General features: G+C 53.3%; 6 protein-coding genes across 6 annotated transcripts; 3 read left to right on the plus strand and 3 right to left on the minus strand.

Moving 5' to 3' along the window:
- Positions 1-242: 242 nt before the first annotated feature.
- AYL99_07521 (hypothetical protein) lies at positions 243-1,841 on the plus strand (the record flags this gene model as incomplete). The annotated part of the gene is made up of 1 exon (XM_018839030.1): positions 243-1,841. One exon carries the CDS (start codon positions 243-245, stop codon positions 1,839-1,841), a length of 1,599 nt encoding a protein of 532 aa, XP_018691798.1.
- Positions 1,842-2,294: 453 nt separating this feature from the next.
- AYL99_07522 (hypothetical protein) lies at positions 2,295-2,862 on the minus strand (the record flags this gene model as incomplete). The annotated part of the gene is made up of 3 exons (XM_018839031.1): positions 2,295-2,488; positions 2,562-2,727; positions 2,797-2,862. 3 exons carry the CDS (start codon positions 2,860-2,862, stop codon positions 2,295-2,297), a joined length of 426 nt encoding a protein of 141 aa, XP_018691799.1.
- Positions 2,863-4,013: 1,151 nt separating this feature from the next.
- Positions 4,014-5,163, minus strand: AYL99_07523 (L-fuculose-phosphate aldolase; the record flags this gene model as incomplete). Its single annotated transcript, XM_018839032.1, has 3 exons — positions 4,014-4,238; positions 4,317-4,699; positions 4,914-5,163. The coding sequence occupies 3 exons, from the start codon at positions 5,161-5,163 to the stop codon at positions 4,014-4,016; spliced, it is 858 nt and encodes a 285-aa protein (XP_018691800.1).
- A 985-nt stretch (positions 5,164-6,148) lies between these two features.
- AYL99_07524 (hypothetical protein) lies at positions 6,149-12,479 on the minus strand (the record flags this gene model as incomplete). Its single annotated transcript, XM_018839033.1, has 7 exons — positions 6,149-6,359; positions 6,414-6,792; positions 7,865-8,393; positions 8,449-9,164; positions 9,214-12,223; positions 12,271-12,414; positions 12,468-12,479. 7 exons carry the CDS (start codon positions 12,477-12,479, stop codon positions 6,149-6,151), a joined length of 5,001 nt encoding a protein of 1,666 aa, XP_018691801.1.
- Positions 12,480-13,359: 880 nt separating this feature from the next.
- AYL99_07525 (hypothetical protein) lies at positions 13,360-15,180 on the plus strand (the record flags this gene model as incomplete). The annotated part of the gene is made up of 1 exon (XM_018839034.1): positions 13,360-15,180. The coding sequence occupies one exon, from the start codon at positions 13,360-13,362 to the stop codon at positions 15,178-15,180; it is 1,821 nt and encodes a 606-aa protein (XP_018691802.1).
- A 463-nt stretch (positions 15,181-15,643) lies between these two features.
- On the plus strand, positions 15,644-18,166 carry AYL99_07526 (hypothetical protein; the record flags this gene model as incomplete). The annotated part of the gene is made up of 1 exon (XM_018839035.1): positions 15,644-18,166. The coding sequence occupies one exon, from the start codon at positions 15,644-15,646 to the stop codon at positions 18,164-18,166; it is 2,523 nt and encodes an 840-aa protein (XP_018691803.1).
- Between the last annotated feature and the right edge of the window lie 380 nt (positions 18,167-18,546).

Raw genomic sequence — 18,546 nt, forward strand, 5'->3', positions numbered from 1 at the left:
CTACTGTCATGGCCAGGTCCATCTTCCTTTGCAGTTGTTTCGTGCACTTTTGATCGTTTTGATATTTCGTCGTTCATTGCAACATCACTCACTTGGACTTGTCGATTTATCTGTCACTGCTGGTCAGCAATTTCTGTCCCCTTCTGTGTCACACGCCCACTTCGAGCGGACTGCCACGGTCAACGATATCCAGACACCCTGTGCTCCCCCAGTCCAAGGCTTTCAGTGACCATCCGGCCGCCATGAGCACGGATCTAGACCTGTCATCTTCCAGCCTCCCGTCTCGATCGCCGTCACCCTCCCCGAATCTCCTCGCGACCCCTGACTCTTCTACACTCTTATCCCACCGATCCTTCTCGGGCGTCTCGACGGTCTCGAGCCGGTCCTCGTACTCCAATGGCTCGACAACTTCTCGAACCAGCACATATTCTCGTCGACGGGGTTACATACGTCCTCAGGGAGGATCGTTTGCCGAATCGGCCAAGAATCGTGAGAGTGTCATGAGCCTCGGCAGTATCGCCCACCTGCAATACTATTTCGCTCGAACGGGATTGTTGGATGGCAAAGGAGGCCAGATGGCGAAAAAGAAACAGAATGGAGAATATGATATCCCAAAGCTCTCGTTAACTGCAAATCAAGAGCTGGTTGAATCTCCAATCGAGGATGAGTCTCAGGCCAACTGGGACGCTGTGCCGGAGGATGGCACGGACGTCATGTTACCTCCAACTGTATCAACGTACAGTCACCGGTCGACATATGTAGCCCCACCTCCGGATCAGAAAACTATGAAAAAAGAACTGGTGGAAGCTTTGGAGAACGCATTACAAGCTGTCGAATCCTGTGAAGGCCCGACCACTGGAAATTCTGAAGATCAGACACAAGGATTCTACGAGATCCAAGGGTTGCATGTCCTTGATACCGCCACTCAAGCGATTCGAGCCGCAAGACTTTATTACACTCTGCACCCCAATCCCCAGAGATTGAACTCCATAAGATCCGATCAGGAATTGCGGAGAGATCTCTACTCCGTGCTGGATGTACTGAAGAAATGTGCCTCTCGAAACTTCGCGGGCGGTTTCCGTGAGGATGAAAGACTTGCAGTGCTGGTCTGGGTCAGTGATGTCGGCATGATGATAGACCAAGAGGCAAAACTGGAGGAGGCCGACAGGACCGAAAGGAGAGACTGGCACTGGATGGACGATGCCAAGTGGATTGATCGAGAGCAGGAAAGAGATATTAACTTCCTCAACTTCCTGCTTCACGGGATCGGTCAAGGCCCATCCCCTGAGAAAGCCGATGTGAATCCAGAATTCTTCCGCAATCTGGCTGACGGCAAGGATCTGGTGAAGATGCATAACGCTGCAGTCAAACGGTCCAAGAGGCAATTTGACTATATCAAATCCTTCCACGAAGACGTCGCGAAACCGTACCGGCGTGCTGACAACCTTCGATACTGGCTCAAGGCTGCGGAGTTAAGGTGGGAGCTCAAGCTTCAGCTCGACGTGATGGCTGTCGCGAATCAGGTCAGCGACAGCACCGTGTGGTCTTCTTTCGAGGACGTTGTTCGACAATGGAGCCGAGGAGTCCGAGCCGAGCTTACCAAAGATTGGAACGGGGAAGAAGAACGCAAACTGCATGCCCGTGCAAGAAGCCTGGCGATGGCGAGTCCGCTGTCAAGCCCATCGAGAAAGAACTCACCCGCTCCGCCTCTCCCAAGTCCCTTGAAAACAGTGATCGTCCCAAGTCCTCTGCGGAGCCCATCGAAAGATTCGGCAGCATCCGATGATCTAGAAAGCCCGACCCCGAAACCAACGTCCACCTTGTGCGGTGAAGTACTCTAAGTAACTGGACAAGTTGACGAAGGCACGCCTTCTGTTTTGGACAGACTTTGTTTGAAGCGAGCCAGATGCATTATGATACCCACGCATTATAAGGAGCGAGCGCTAATTTCTGGACTGGCGATGGAGAAAGGAGTGGTACTGGTATCGCCTTGCAATTCCGACAGGATCTGAGGACCGGACGATGGAAGCTCCATATCTTGCACGGTCCTCCAGCTTAACATTCGATGTAGCCATTTTTGTCAATATCATTTTCAGCAAGCGCAAGGATCATTTAATAGCTGGCCGGCCGTTTACTAAGTATCATTGGCAATGCAGAGACACGGGTGAGAGAAGTTTCAATGACCAGATTACTCAACCCTGCATGGTCCAGAGTTCAAGCCACCATCTTTCATTCCACTATTTTCTGCTATCCTCTTTTACTCTGACTCGCTCGCTCTCTATCCAAGCTTTCGTTCAAGAGGGCGGCATTGCATCAATCTGGCCAGCGCCTTCCAGAGAGGGGACCCATTTGATACGCTCTGGCGCAAACAACTCAACGCCAGGTTTGGTGTCGTTGATGAGGTTTACGTCGTCCAAGACACCCGCTTTGATGATCCTCATGCCATCGATACCGCCGAAGCTGTCGCCGTACCGGAAGAGCGTGGTGCCTGTCAGAATGGTATACAATCAGACACACCCGCGCCAAAGCACGACATTGGATCTATGAGGTCATCCACATACCACAGTCAGGACAAAAGCCGCTGGTGATGGACTTTCCACTGTCCGCCGTCTTGGTGATTTCCTTGGGGGTTCCTTGAGTGATTTTGAAATTGGAGCTCGGCACGACGAAGTTGTTCGAGTAGTTTCCACCTGAGATCTTGCGACAGTCGGCACAGTGGCAGAGCGCCTAGATGGAGAAGACGTCAGTCTGAGCGGGATCGACAAGACATGGCTTCGCGGACAGAGGAGGACCCACAGTCATGGCTGGCTCTCCAGTGTACTCGATCTTGATATTGCCGCAGAAGCAGCTCCCTGTCGGCATGCTGGGCGATTTCAAAGTCGTTCGATCTTGGCCGTTTCCGTGTGCTGAGGAAGTTTGTGACAAGAGTCCCAGGAGGCGGGCAACAGCACCACTTATGCTTGAGGATGCTCTCCCGAACGTCGCGCTATCGGGGAGGCATGATCCAAAGACATCGTCACCACCCTGCGTTCAACCGAGATAGAGGGCGGGGTATAGGTGTCTTCAACTACAAGCCGGGGTCCGCTCTTTCTTGGTGCTGGAAGCTGAAATTCTTTCGCCGCCAACTTGGTCCGAGATCTCAACTAGTGACGTCTTGGTGGTGGGCCAGAATTTGTCCTCGACGAAAGGGCCTCGAAGGACTATCCATTGGGGTCTATCTGTCCCGAAGGATTTGACCACTAAGACTCTCAGCCTCGAACCACTGCTTGCCGTCGCACATCGGCGTCCTAATATTGTACGGCACCTGAACGTCAGACACGATGAAGGCCTCGAGGGAAAGACTTCAATTAGCTTTGGCTAGTGAGGCTTCAGTTTGTGGTATATCCGAAGTCGAGCTGCGTCCAGTTCCGAGGCTGTTGACCTGCTAATAGTGGAGTCGTGCGTACCACAACACAATGGGGACTTGATAAGCTTCTGAGCTTTCAAGGGCGAACTCAAGCGTTCGGGCTACTCAAGAGACGGACGAGAGGATGGTCATCTATCTCCGAGGCAGCCCGACTGACTTCCTTTTGACGCAGGGTTGAATTGGACCTAGACGGCGTTTTCAAGCAACCTGGGTAGGACATATTGTTTCTGTATATCCATTTCCACATATTATATCCACCCCTGCGACTCGACCTCAAGATAGCCAGAGAGGGGCGGCATTCGGTCAAGGACAAGGGGAAAAAAGAGCATTTGATGGCTAATGCCTGCCTACTGCAGAGAATGTCAACGTTGAGAAGTGGGCGACGCAGAACTACCATCAATCGCTTTCAACCCGGAGAAAGAGGCCAACGAGATTCCCCGGGTTCGTTGGGGTGCTCTGACGATATCTTCCCCCGGTAAGACAGTAAATAGGATAAAGCTGATTTACAACGAACACAGCGCGCCTGTTTTATGTGCTCTCTGGGCCTGGGAATCACCCCCCGCAACGGTGCCCACAGACCCAGGCCAGCAGGAATTGATTTCTTTTTTCATTTCAAGAACCCCCCGTTCGTCTTGGCCAGCTGCTCGTCATAGTAGCCCTGGAAGGCCAGCCAGCCCTTCTCGTCGGTGCCGACCTGCGAGAAAGAGAACTCGGCCTCCTCGTCCGAGATGAGCTTCTTCTTGTTGCCGCTGCCGGCGCTGGCGGCGTCGGCGAGCAGTTGGGCGTGGCAGGTCTTGTCGAGGCTGATGAACCAGAAGGCGGCGGCGTCGACCTAAACAACGAACAACACCAAAAAAATGGAACTCAGCTTCGTCCCAACATATTCCACGAGGGAAGAGAGATATCTTACCGTCTTCGCCACCGTCAACAGGCCGTGGTTCTGAAGGATGACGGCCTTGCCGTTCCCGAGGGCTTTGGCGATCCTCTTGCCCTCCTCGCGGTCCAGGACGACGCCCCCAAAGTTGTCGTAGACGGCGTGGCTGCGCCAGAACCGCAGGGAGTCCTGAGTCATCATGTCCAGCTCGCGCCCGAACACGGAGAAGGCCTTGCCGTAGACGCTGTGGGCGTGGCAGGCGGCGTCGACGTCCGGCCGTGCCTTGTGGATCTCCGAGTGGATGGCGAAGGCCGCCGCGTTGATGGGCTCGTCGCCGATCACCACCTCGCCCTCCTCGTTGACCAGGATGAGGTCCGACACGCAGATCTGGGAGAAGTGCTGCGAGAGAGGGTTGAGCCCTGTCGGTCAGACATTGTCAGTATGGGCCAGTCCCGAGGATGTTGGACATCATTTTTGTCGTGGTATAGAGAACACCAGAGTCTTCTCATGCGCTTTGTCCCATTCACTTGTTCTTCAGCTACATTTTCACCCTCTCACGCACCGCCAAAGCCAACAAACCCCCCGAAATTCCCGACCTCTAGGAGAAGAAGTGGAACTCTTAACAAAACTCACAGAAATGGTCCGTCAGAATGGGATCCCGCACCGAGATGTGTCCCGCCACGCCCTCGTCGAACCCTCGATCGGCAAACACGCGAAACGCGGCGGCGAGGTGCTGCTTGCGGTACAGGCGCTCCTCCTCGAGCGACTCGAACTTGGGGTACGAGCGGATCCTGAGCTTCTTGCCCGAGGTGGTCGTGCCCAGGGCGCCGACGGTGCGGTTCTCGGCCGACGAGTGGTCGTAGACGTCGAGGGCAGGGGCCATTGTTGTGTTTGTGTTTGTACTGTGCGGTCCTGGTCTTGGTCTTGGGTGCGTGCTTTGTGGGATGGTTGTATCAAGATTCACACTGGAGGAGGCCAACGTTCGCTCTTTGACTTCGGATAGTAGATAGTATATATAATATTACCCCCTCGTATTCGTCTTTCGTGCCTTGACAGCGATGAGATGATGTTCGTTCAACTCTCGACGACACCCTTTTTGTCTTTCTCTTCTGATTCTTGATCTTTTTTTTTCGATTGTCCTACCTTTATTTTCGGGTTGACCCACCAGCACAACGAATCGATGGATGAAGAAAAAGATTGATGAGATTGGAGAAAAAAAAGGGAAACCCGTTTGATATGTACATACCATATCTTTTTCCCTCCTCTCTCACCCCCCACCTCGTCACTCCAATCGAACTTTCCCGCGGCAGCGACATCGCAATGCGGGGAAATGGATCGCGATTCGCGACTTTCGCAGTCCCGACGGAATCACTTTCAAATTCATCGATCACGATTGGAGACTCGGATACCCTCAAATGAGGCAGGTTAGGCTTCCGCCGGGCTGTGCCGATGGAAGGGAATCGCGAGGGAACCTAGACTATATACTGCGTATCAGCAAAGATAGATACTGTATTACCTCGTAGATGACTTTGGACCATAGATTCCTCATTGAGACTCTGTTCCCCTGTGAATTAATATACACAGCCAAGGCGCTAGTAATAGGACTACAGAGTATTGATGAATGCAGTTGCTGGTTCTAATAACGCATTTTTGACGTCCCCATTTGTTCCAACCAAACTCACTATTATTAACTAAGGCCGCTGATCCTCAACCTCGATACTGGGGCAAACCAGCTCATCCACGCGCTCTGCACTGTTGCACAGGTTGCCCTGATCTCACTCTGTCACGTACTTATGCTCCCGACTGTGGTCACCTCGTTCCTAGACAAGAGAGAGACCACAACCGCTCCGGCTGTTGTCATATGCAGCCTAGGTTGTACCCCCGAAGCCGCTCTGAGATGACTTGAGCTGCATTTTGGCCGGGATGGGCTCGGCCAGGTGAAAGGCCGGATGGAAAAGGTCTTTGACCGCTATCCTTATCCCAGCCAGGGGCTTTTCCTCACTCGCGGTGAATGCCAACTTGGATGGCACTGCTATTGCGAGAATATGGCCTCCAGTACTTGCCATCAGAGGCTCGTAGCTACACAGAAGTGAGTCGCAGGGACAGAATTCGCGGGGTCTTAGCTACATATACTCATCCGACTGTGAGGTGATGGTGGACAGAATGAAAGCCTCCTGGTGGTCAGGCTCTGGTTTGAATGCTTTGAAGAGGCCTTGAATGTTGTGAAAGAAGGGGTTTTCGACAAGATCAAGCCGGGCATCCGATCGAAACACCACCTTACAGCAATAATCCTCCAGGGCTTGAAGAGTGGAAACATCGATCGGCTTGTCAGTCCCGTAGTCATTGACGAGAATAGCCCTCAGGAACTTCCGACTAGTGACATCGCCATCAAAGGAGAGCAAATGGTCTAATTTTTGCCGAATCCAATCTCGCGTCACGGCCTTTCGGCGGCCGTCCAGGACCACCAGTGGTGAAAATGTGAAGTCGTGCGTCAATGCGACATGGACCCAGCCTCACTACTCAGCAAAGACTTGGGGAAATGACAGCGTCCCCAGAGACCTTCAGCAAGGAAGCTCAAACGTAAAAAACAAAACAACAGCGAAAAGCTTACATCAGGATGCTGCTGCACCAAGTACATGTCATCGTTGCCGAGCTGGATCGCTGTCGATTGTCGACAGAGGCTTTGCGTTGTCTTGCACCCAGAGATTGGGTCCACGCACGACTCATCCGTCGAAATGGTCGATAGATACGCATTGTTTGAATATAGAAGACATTGATGCATCTACGGCGATAACTTTCTGAAGGAGAAGAACAGAGATGAAGGAAGACCACGCACCAGACCGAGTGTGTTGTGTGCCCGTTTAAGGGCTACAGAGAAGCCCAGTGACGCCGTTTCTCGGCAAGTTTGTGTTGTCAGCCCTGTCTAACCAAGCGGCGCCAGTTGGTTGATATCAGAGACGAAACATAAATAATAGTCATCAGTTGATACATCCTTGCCTAAGATTGTATATGAAACTAATACATTTCATATGTTTGGGCGTCGAAATAGTAAAATATTCCCGACCTTTTAGTACACGTATTATCTACCACCCCTTCGTCCATATGGCGCATGTTTTTCTGAGGAGTCGAAATCTTGGCTCTTTGGTGAGGTTCCCATACAAACCGAGTATTAAGAAAAATTGTGCCACATAGACGGAAGGGGAGATACACACGAACTCAAGCAAAGGTTTCATTCAACATCTCATTCTCTAAACAAATTCTTTTGGATGCACACATCTCTCACTGGCTTCACATGTGTGGCAAGTCAGTCAGTCGTAGTCCTGGCTCACTGATCTCCTCCAATGCCACCCCCATTGATCGTGTGCTGCATCAAGATCGTCTTCCCATGAAAAGAAAATCGAACTCGACTCGAATAGAATCGAATTGGAACATCAACAATCCCACAGAGCCCACCCTGGTCCATCCATTATCGTCATATTTCTCTGATCAACGCCCACCGACCCAGCCATATTCAAACACGCCCTTGAAATCCCATCAATCCACAATCCTGGTTATTATCCTTCTTGCTCCTCACGCATACATACTCTTCGTCTTTCGATGCCTCTCCTCGCGGCCTACCGCTGCCTTCGCCGGGCTGTGTGACTGCCCCATCCCACCACCGGCATGGTAAGTCTCCGTTCGTTGGTGACCGGCTTTCGGACGTTGACCTGCACCAGCCGTCTTCATTTTCTTCTCCCGTCTGAGCACCATTTCAGTCCAGCCTTTGATCGGGGCCGAGCTGCCCTGCACGCCTTTGCCCACGACCTGCGAGAGGGCTTGCATCCACTGCTCTTTCTCGGCGGTCGAGTCGGCGTAGAAGTCGATAACTTCTCCATTGGCAAAGCGGATTCGGAAACCCTCTTCCACAAACATGTAGCCTTCTTCCTCTTCCGCAAAGCCACTCTTGCGGCGGCCGCCACCTTTGGTCGAAGTCTCCTTTTGCGTCAACGCCGTTTTGTCATCAATGAGGCGCGTGGCTTTCGCAAGGTTGATTGTTGCTCGGGGTTGAAGAGTCGTCTCATGGAATGCCGTCAGCTTGGTTCCGGCAAGCTTGAAAAATCGCCGTCGCCAGTACTAAACACATTTATCAGCACAAGGTTCCAAAGTTCTTTGACCGGCATCCACAAACCGGGCAGTCGCCTCCCTGCTGGCTTAGGTAGCCCTCAAACTCCTTGATGTTCGCTTGTTGAGCCAGACGTTCTTCGGCCTCTCGCAGTGCCCTAATTGCACCATTCATGCTCTTGGGCATATCATCCTCCTTGGCTCCTCGAGGTTTCGGCACATACAACAACTGCAGTTCCAACTTGCCAATCTCATACGGCGGGCGGCGCTGGAGTTGTGTCACGCTCTTCTTGCTTCTCGAACTGCCCACGTGGACCTCTTCCATAGCCCACTCGTTGAAGCAGGTGATGTCTACTGTGTACGGTCTTCCGTATGCTTGCTTCTCATGTTCGCTGAGCGAAATGTAGGCTCGAGCAAATGAACCGTCCTTTGCCACAAGGCCCTGCACCAGCTCGTATGCAGACGGCGGCGTGACCGGTCTTCTAACAGCCTGGGCTTCTTGCTGAGCTCTGACTTCCGACTCTTTCTTCTTTTTGGGGGATCCAAATAGCCTCCCGAAAGCTCCTTGCTTCTTAGGCGACGGGGGCGGCTTAGAAGGAGACTGCGGCCGCTCAACTTTGGGCTCCTCCAATTTCATCTGTAGGGTGAGTTGAAATTCAAGGTCATTGAGCACAATCAGCTCAAATTCCTGACCGATAGGGGCGCTTCGAGCAAGGTCGAGCCACGCAGTCGTGACGCAGTGCATGCCATTGTCCAGTGTGAGAGCGAAGAAGGTGCGTTCGTCTGTTTGTGATCAGCTTGAACTCCCACAGAGGATGCACAAATTGCTTACGTTGAGGAAAGGGCATCTGGAGGTCCTTGACGCCAACCACCTTGACAAAGAGTCGACCACGTTCAGCTCCATCCTCCCATTCCTCTTCTTCTCCGATCTCGTCTTCCGCAACAGCGTCGAGGCTCTCTTGAGCATTGCTTGCCTGTCCCGGTAACGGCGGCACAGGGCCTTCGACAGGCTTCCGCTTACTGACGGCCTTTTCCCCACCAACTCGAATACTCTTCCGTCGGACCTTTCCATTCCATGGCTCAGCAGTCCAAGTTGGTTGACTCGTCTTGCGCGGTGATGCGTGGACCTGATTAGCCTCCGCGGGCACGCCCAGCAGACCATCTTCAGTTGTCGTCGGAAGCCCAGGAGATCGGCACTCATCCTGAGATATACGTTCACTTGCGACGACAATTTTGGTGTTCTGTCTCATCAAGTATCCTCTCTGTCGGGGGCCAGCTCGATTAGCAAATGAATCTTCATCAGGAGATCTATCGGGAGAAATAGCAAGATGTGCTCCGCGCAGAGGACGCGCTCCACGAGGTTTAGGGAGGTATGGGATGTTTTCCATGGGGTTTTCTCCTTTCCAGTCCTTCACGTCGGGCACCTCACTGGAGGGAAATCGTCCGTGAAAAGGGTAATAAAGACGTTGCAATGAGAGTTCAAACTCTACCTTCTGGGCTTCCACAACACGGTCAAATTCCTTCTCGAGACCCAATCCGAGGCCTTCGTCCAGTCCTGTGGTGGGGATGTCCAAGGGTAACAGGCTGCTAACCCGCTTCTTTTCTCCTTCTTTCTTGTCAGGTTCGGGTGGCGTCTCGTCGCCTGCTTCTGCATCAGTGGAGTTGTCTTTCGCCGTGTCTGTGCTCTCATCAAACTCGGCCGAGATGGGAGAGACAGGTGACAGTTCCTTGCCATGATTCAAAACAGAACCAGTGTCGGATGGGCTAAATGAACGGTCACTTTCCGTTTGTGCCGCCAGCTCATCCTGTCCTGCGTCATTGTCGACATTGCTAGGAGAATCTTGACGTGTAATAGGGTGTCTAACCACGGATTCAGGTGTTGCTGGCACAGGCTGCTCCGCGCTAAACGTTGGGCGACTTTGGAATGGCCTCAGCTGGATTTCTGGTGTATATGGCCGCTGAATCGACTGACGGAGAGCAGCGAGGTCAGGTAATTGAGATGGCGGCGCAACAGTGCTGATGGGATTCACTGTCTCCTCTTTGTGGCTCAAATACGGGGCAAGGCCGATATCGAAACTGCTTGTCTTGCCAAAGTCGGTAAAATCTGGCAAAGACACGCGCTCAGATGTGATGGGCTTGGTGTTCAACTCTCGAGCTGGGCTCTGTGCTTTTGGCGTGTCTTCTCCTTCCTCCGTTATTTGAGTACGGAAAGACACCTGCGAAGGTTGCGAATACTGGCTGGTGAGGTCGTCATCGTGGCTTGTGCTCGCGTCTGAACCTGAGACATTGCGTCCCATGTACATGTCCGGAATAGAGTACAAGTCGGGCTCTTCATCTTCCTCCACTTTAATGCGCGGTTGCGTTGGATCTTCTAGGGAGGGTATGGGAACGTCAGGATCGAGAGAGGAATAATCCCGCTGTCGAGAAGCATCTGGAATATCCTCGCTGCTGTGTCGACTGTCGGTACCAACATACCCACGCAAACCTTCAAGGATTGACGCCCTGGAAAGCTGTGGGGTCGAGCTTCCAGATCCAGACTGGGTAGGGCGTGGATCGCCACTCTCGACAAAGTCTTCACTACTGGAGCACCGAACGGGGACAGCGTCTTTGGAACCCATTCGCCTCATCCGGCGTTCTCTCTCCTGTTCTTGGAGTGCCATCAATCTCAGTCTGTCCTCCGCGGAGAGAGAAGTCCCATTCCCGATCTTCTGAATGTCTGCTTTCGAGATGGTGGTAGCTGTTGGTGGGCTTGGAAGTGATCGCGAAGCAACGCTCATACGCTCAAATGCACCAGAGAGACTGTCAGAACCCGCATGTCCTTGTGAGCTAGCCACTGGAGGAAGTGGCGGGAGCGGACGAGACTGTCCGTTGGAGTCAATTGAGCTTGCGCTTGTCTGGTGAGGGCGGTAAGATGGAATGCCTGGCTGTGCAGTCGGGGCGGGACTACCGCAGTCATCTTCGAAGACATCTTCTTGATGACGAGACAGGTCAGTGTTGGCGTTCTCGGGACTCATGAAGCGCCAGTCCTCGGGCAAGACGACCGGGGTCTTCTCAGTGTCCTCAAGGGACGCGTCGAAGCTGTCGTCATGGTCGACTGATGAGCCTCTCTCAAAGCCTGCTTCCTCGTCCTCTTCCTCATCATCATCTGTAGATTCATAGCTCCCCTCTCGCGATCCGGACGCGATTGAAGAAGGCGCGGGTGTGGTCATCTCATACTCGTTGATTTGTGGAGGGGCTTGGTCAAACGTGACACTTTTCTGATGACGGTGCAACCCACGGCCAGCGGGCAGTTGTCTGTCTTGGAAGTCTTCATCGTCCTCCCATATGCCGGTCTCGGGGTTGAAGCCACTGCTTCTGAACGCTGAACCCGTCTTCTTCGACAGTGACGACTTCGCCGGTGAGCTATTCAGTCGACTTGGCGAGAGGGGTGTAACAGGATTGGTTGTGCTTTTGGACTCATCCTCCTGCTGTTTCCCTTGTGATTGAGCCGACTGGGTGTGGTCCGACGGCGCGAAGTTTTCTTTTCGCCCGGCGTCCGAGCCACGGATTGGTGATGACTGCCGGGGAAACTGCATGCTCTGAGGGCGGCCGTCCAGAATCGTTGGACGCGAAGGATCATAGTGAGTGCTCTGTTCGAGGGCAAACATGCTACTGTTCTTCACTCGTGAAGCCTTCTTCAAGTTCTCAATGGACGAGCGCTTCTGGGGGGAGGAGGCGGGAGGAGTTTCGGTATTTTCTCTTGCAGGAGAACTAGGGTCGCGGCCCTGCCAAAACAGTCGCGGTGAACTCGAGGAAAAGGGCGACGAGCCGATAGGAGAACTCTCGCTGCTGAACAGCTTGCCCTGTAGATATGTCAGATTTGTCGTTGGATCGATAGCGGAAGACGTACCTTTGGTTGCGGGAAACTTGGAGAGTTTCTGCGAATTGCCATAGGACTCAGCTCGGACAGAGGACGATTCGTTATTCGTGGCAATTTGGACGGCGAAGAGCCAGGCCCATTGCTGCCGCCCTTTTGGATGCGCAAAGGTGGGACCTGAGACAGAAGGTGAGCAAAACGAAGTCAATATCAATAGTTTCGTCTTTTACCTCAGAGGCCATAGCTCAGGGCAGAGAAGCTCGACAATAGCTTTGTGTATGTGGCAGATGTCGAGCTCAGACCATGAATTAGGGGATAGTTCGCTGTACGGAGGAATGAGGTATGGATAGGCAGCACCAAAAGATGGGAAGAATGGCAGAAGGTCTGTGCTGAGCCTGATGAGCAGACCAGCTGCGGGTGCGTAGAAATGAGAGCAACAAGCGCAATGGCAAAATGACTGCGAGCTACAGTTGACTGCCCAACTGCGACCACAATTGAGGCCACTCTTTGACACAGGGTAGTCAGCAGAGAGAAGTCTCGTTAAGAGTGTTAGTATTGCGATATTCGATATTCAACGTTGTTTGGTGGTATATGTGAAACTTAAGTGGCCCCCCCACGGCGGTTTAACTGGAGAACAACAACAAAGCCCGCGACACCAACGGTTGCCAGGCAACGTGTTGGCGCTGATGTCCACCCGAGACAAAACCCGGAAAGGCCTGGAAAGGCCCCGGGCTGGGACGCCACACTTGCAAGGGGTGTCGGCTCGCCTAACTCGTACGCATTGATTATTACAGTGGGCCGCATGAACGCGGTGCGCAGGGAAAAAAAAGTTCAACATCATAACGGCACTGTTGCGTTGTCCCTTTCAATTGTCCGATCCCAATGACCCTTGTTGCATAGCCGTCCATGTCGTCCTCTGCTGCTATTTGCCCAGCTTGCCATTTTCGAGCTCTCATCTCTGCGCTCAGATTACCACCGCGACAATGGCAGCCGCAGAGGTCCATGGCATTAGCCATGCGCCAGCGCCGGAAACCTTCCAGAATGACTCTCACACAGGATGTAGGGAAGACAGACGCAGGGAGGAAAGTGGCGAGGAGGGATACAGCAGGTCCTTTTGCAGGAATGAATCAAACCGTGGCGCGATTACCCATTGCGAGAGCACCTCGACCAGTGCCTTCACGAGTCCGGATGGCCCTTAGGTCGAAGATCAAGGCGCAGGCAACGGCAAATAAGTTGCCGGCAAAGACGACAGCACCTCTTGACGGAGATGGCGATATGGCTTTTGCATCAACTCCACCCTCGAAGAGAAAAGAGAAAAAGGACAAAGACGAACGACCTCTCTTCCACGCATTGAAGATGCAGCAGATCCTCACTCCCTTATCCTACGGCCAACGGACCAAGCTAAAGCAGCAAATGGAGAAAATCGCCTCCTTTGAAGAGCTGGGATTGATGCCCTCAGTTGTCGACTCTATATACACCCAGGTCTTGCCACATCTGACGGAGTATACCCCTACACCTGTACAGAAATTGGCGATTCCTGCACTCCTCAGCAAAAAGGGCGAATATCAAAAGCAGAAACAGGTGGGTGCAGACGGGAACCCTCCCCCCCACAAATACAAGACCTTCCTTCTCGCTGCAGAGACCGGTTCAGGGAAGACGCTGGCGTACCTCTTACCTGTCATCAATGCCGTTAAGCAACAAGAAGAGGTTGATCGGAACGAAGAGCACGAGCGTGAAGCCCGGAGTGTCAAAGAAAGGGAAGAACAAGACAAGAACCGCGTTTTCGAAGCAGACGCTTCGGAAGCTGACGAGCCACCACCAAACCAGTCAATGGGCCGGCCTCGAGCCCTCATCCTTCTCCCCTCCTCCGAGCTCGTGGCGCAGGTTACAAAGGTGGTCAAAGTTATCGGGCACACTGTGAAATATCGCTCTGCGGGCATTTCTTCCTCGAACACACCCACGGTTATCCGCAGCCGCCTCTTCAACCCCCAAGGGATCGACATCCTCGTCTCCTCCCCCCACTTGATCGCCAGCATCGCCAAAAAGGAGCCGAATATCCTATCACGCGTTCAGTATCTGGTCATGGACGAGGCTGATTCTCTTTTCGACCGCTCCTTTAGTGAGACAACGTGCGAAATCATCGATCGTGCGGCCCCCTCATTGAAGCAACTCATTCTCTGCTCTGCCACTATCCCAAACAGTCTTGATAGGTTCATTGACAAGAGGTTCCCCGATTGCAAACGTATCGTCACACCCAAGCTACATACGATTCCGCGCCGAGTACAGTTGGGCGCTGTAGACATCGACAAGGATCCCTACCGTGGCAGCCGTGACTTGGCGTGTGCGGATGTGATCTGGACACTAGGACGGGCTGTACACGAAGACCTCAACCCCAAAAACACGGTCAAGCATATCCTTGTTTTTGTCAACGAGCGCGACAAGGCAGAAGAAGTTGCGCGATTTCTAGTGTCAAAGGGTATCGAAGCTGTTGCGTTGACGAGGGATACCACGGAGCAGCGCCAGGCTGAAATCCTTGCAACATTCACCTCTGTGGACCGTGTCGAAGGCTCGTCCAAACCATCCTCTTCCGCGTCCTCGACCTCCAAGAAACTGTTCAAGGATTTCGTTCCCTTTGACCGTTCATCGAACCCCTCGACATCGGGGACACACCCCACCCAGCCATCTAGACCGACGAGGCATCTCCCGGATGTTAAGGTTCTCGTGACCACCGACCTTGGTTCACGCGGTGTTGACACTCTCGCAGTGCGGCACGTGGTGTTGTATGACGTTCCACATACTACGATAGATTTTGTTCACCGGTTGGGACGTATGGGTAGGATGAACCGGCGAGGGAGGGGAATTGTATTGATGGGAGGCAAAGATAGAAAAGACGTGATTAGGGAAGTCAGGGAGGCTATGTTTAAAGGGCAGGCTCTGATCTAAAAGCGTCGAGGAATAAAGACTTGGGACGTGTTGCCCGAGTGAACCGTGTAAAACCACCTGTTTTATCTATGGTGTATGGTGCATCGAGTCCGGGTGAACGCAACTTCTATTAGCTTCAATGTAATAGGTTTCATCCATCCCTTGTCTGATAGTTCTCCTGCAGAAAGTTAATATATTATTCGTTACCAACTTCCAAGTCAATCCGTGGAATGTGGAGTTGATTTCCGTGCCAAGCCTGGGGAAGACCGCGACGAGGCTGCAGGGAAATAAATTTTGCTTTCGCCATCGTCTGCAATTTTTGACCAACCCCCCCCCCCCCCCCCCCCAAAAAAACAGGCTGGTATGATAGGATCTGCAATGTCTTTTTGTTTCGACGCTTTTGATGTCTCGACCATTACGCATGTCTAGTAAAGAACTCGAATAAGAACAGCAACAAGCGCCCAGACGGAAGCAAGAGGCGACCATGCTGCAGAAAGGGATCAAGAGATCTGCGGCGGAGGCCTTCTCCTCGAAGTCTGCATCCGTCAAGGACAAGTTGGAACGCCATCGGTCCAGCACTGTGCGGAATACTGCAACAAGCAAGACCGTTGATTTCGAGGAGCGGCAAGCGAAGGACGACAGCCCCAGAAGCGGCAGCAAAACCCCGAGTTTGAAGGAGCGGGCTCGTCTGTTACTGCCAGGCCGACAAAAATTACCCATCTACAGCCACGCCGACCAAATACGGCAGAAGCTCAGGGATCACGATGTGCTGCTGCTGGTCGGAGAGACGGGATCGGGCAAGTCGACGCAGATTCCACAGTTCCTGGTGAACGAACCCTGGTGTAAGACGAAGAAAGTTGGTGGTGTAGGGGTCAACGTGGGAGGATGCATCGCCATCACGCAACCCCGACGAGTGGCCGCGATCTCCCTGGCCCGGCGCGTGGCGGAGGAGATGGGCACGCCGCTGGGCAACTCGAGCCCGGCGTCCCAAGTCGGGTACTCGGTGCGGTTTGAGAACAGCACGAGTCCCTCGACCCGGATCAAGTTCTTGACCGAAGGGATGCTCCTGCAGGAAATGCTCCGGGATCCCTGGTTGAAAGACTACTCTGCCGTCGTCGTGGACGAGGTTCATGAGCGCGGCGTCAATGTGGATCTGGTGCTTGGGTTTCTCAGGCGGATGCAAGGGCTCAGAAATAAGACGGATGGGAGGGGTGGCGTTGCACTGAAGATCGTGGTCATGAGTGCGACGGCAGACATGGAGAAAATTCAGCACTTCTTCGGCACGAGCCAGAAGAATCACCAAGATCCTTCGAATGCCAATGGCAAGTCCCGTGAGGAAAATGGCGAATCGTCTGGTTTCTCTGACCAAGAAAATGGTATTGATGCTGCGGAAACGAGAGGCAAGCTCGACCCCGACATGAGCCATGGCGTCGCGAAAGACACCCCTGGCAGACATGTGCCTCCTACAGCAACATCACTCTTCATCAAAGGCCGTCAATACCCTGTGACCATCAACTATACGCCAACGTCAGTTCCCGATGTCATTGATGCGGCATATCAGCGAATACTAAACATTCACACGCATGCCCCTCTACCAGGCGATATTCTCGTGTTTCTCACGGGTCAAGAGACCGTCGAATCTCTCCTCAGCCTGGTGAGTTCATGGTCACTCTCGATTCAAGAAGATCCCAAGCAATCGGCGACGCTCCCCAAACTCCTCATCCTCCCTCTCTATGCTGCTTTGCCCTCGAACATGCAACAACGTGTCTTCCAACCAACCCCCAAGTTCACACGCAAGGTCATATTAGCCACGAATATCGCCGAGACCAGTATCACGGTGCCCGGGATTCGATATGTAATAGACACGGGGAAGGCGAAGCAGCGACTATTTCGCCCTTCCCTCAACCTGGACACTCTCCTCACCGTCCCCATCTCTCGCAGCTCCGCGAATCAACGTTCTGGGCGAGCTGGACGAGATGCACCGGGAACTGCATACAGGTTATACACCGAAGCAGATTTCTACCAGTTGGCCCAGGATACCGAACCCGAGATCCTGCGCTGCGACCTTAGCCAGCTTGCTCTCACACTCAAGGCGCACTCGATTGATAACTTGGGTGAGTTCCCGTTCCTAACTTCTCCGCCACGGCGGGCTCTCGAGAGGGCGATGATCCACCTCCTTCAGCTCTCTGCATTGGACAGTTCGAGTGGGCAGATTACCCGGCTGGGACGGGAGATGAGCGTGTTACCCCTTCCTGTGAGTTTGGCGAGGGTGCTGCTTGCCAGCGCCGAGCCAGCGTATGGCTGTGTCGAAGAGATCATTGACATTGTTTCGGCGTTGAGTGTCGAGAACATCTTCCTCAACATCCACAACCGTCCATCTGCCACAACGTCTGGCGACGTGGTCAGACCTCATCTCAGCGACTCGGATGTTGAGGAAGACTCCCCGGAAGGTCGTGCCCAGCAAGCACGGCGCCAACTCTTCCGCCGTGAGGGAGATCATCTCACACTCCTAGCCACTGTCCAGGCGTATGTGGCGGAAAACACAGATCGCCGTCGCTGGTGTGAAGAGCGGCACATTTCGCACCGGGCTATGAGCGGCGCCATGGATGTCAGGAAACAACTCACTGCACTGATGGACCGATACCGGCACCAGACCCAGAACGAGAGTAGAGCGGTTGAGAAAGGACCACGGGAGGCTGATCCGCCGCGGGATCACGACAGGACCACTCTACCCACTCGCATCCTCAAGTGCATTATGACCGGCTTCCACCCCAACGTGGCGCGGCTTTGCCCCGATGGGAGTTATCGTACCATTCTCACGAACCAGGTGGTTGCGATCCACCCAAGCAGCGTGTTGTTCTCTCTGCCTTCATCTACCTCTGGAAGCCAACGAAGAAAGTATGAAGCTATTATGTACAATGAATTCGTGTACACGGGGACAAAGGCTTATGCCCGTGGAGTGAGTGCGGTGGAGATGCGATGGATGCAGGAACTTCTGGAACCGTGAGTGGAAGCGGGAGGCGCCCAGGCGGTAGATATCCAGACGCCCATTGGGGCCGAGGCCGGCTGATGACGTCGTGTATCCACGTATGTACCGTATACTACCATTCTCAGCGAGGAGGGGACGGAGAATTCGTACCGAGGGATTGTCACTCGACTTCGGAATGCGCGGAGCACGTGAACACGCTAGGCCCCAATTGGGAAGGCGCCTACCCAAGCATCACGAGGGGTTTTCCACACAACTCTCACACTGCACCTCAACGTACATGACACTAATGCATCCCTCGACTCGCTCCCCTCCTTGCAGCCAAGTGAGATTTGCCGCTCGATTGTGGGCGAATTGCGAAACACAAAAAGAGATGGAACAGTCAATATGAGGAGACACAA

This window comes from Fonsecaea erecta, assembly GCF_001651985.1.
Source record: "Fonsecaea erecta strain CBS 125763 chromosome Unknown Scaff6, whole genome shotgun sequence".
NCBI lineage: Eukaryota > Fungi > Ascomycota > Eurotiomycetes > Chaetothyriales > Herpotrichiellaceae > Fonsecaea > Fonsecaea erecta.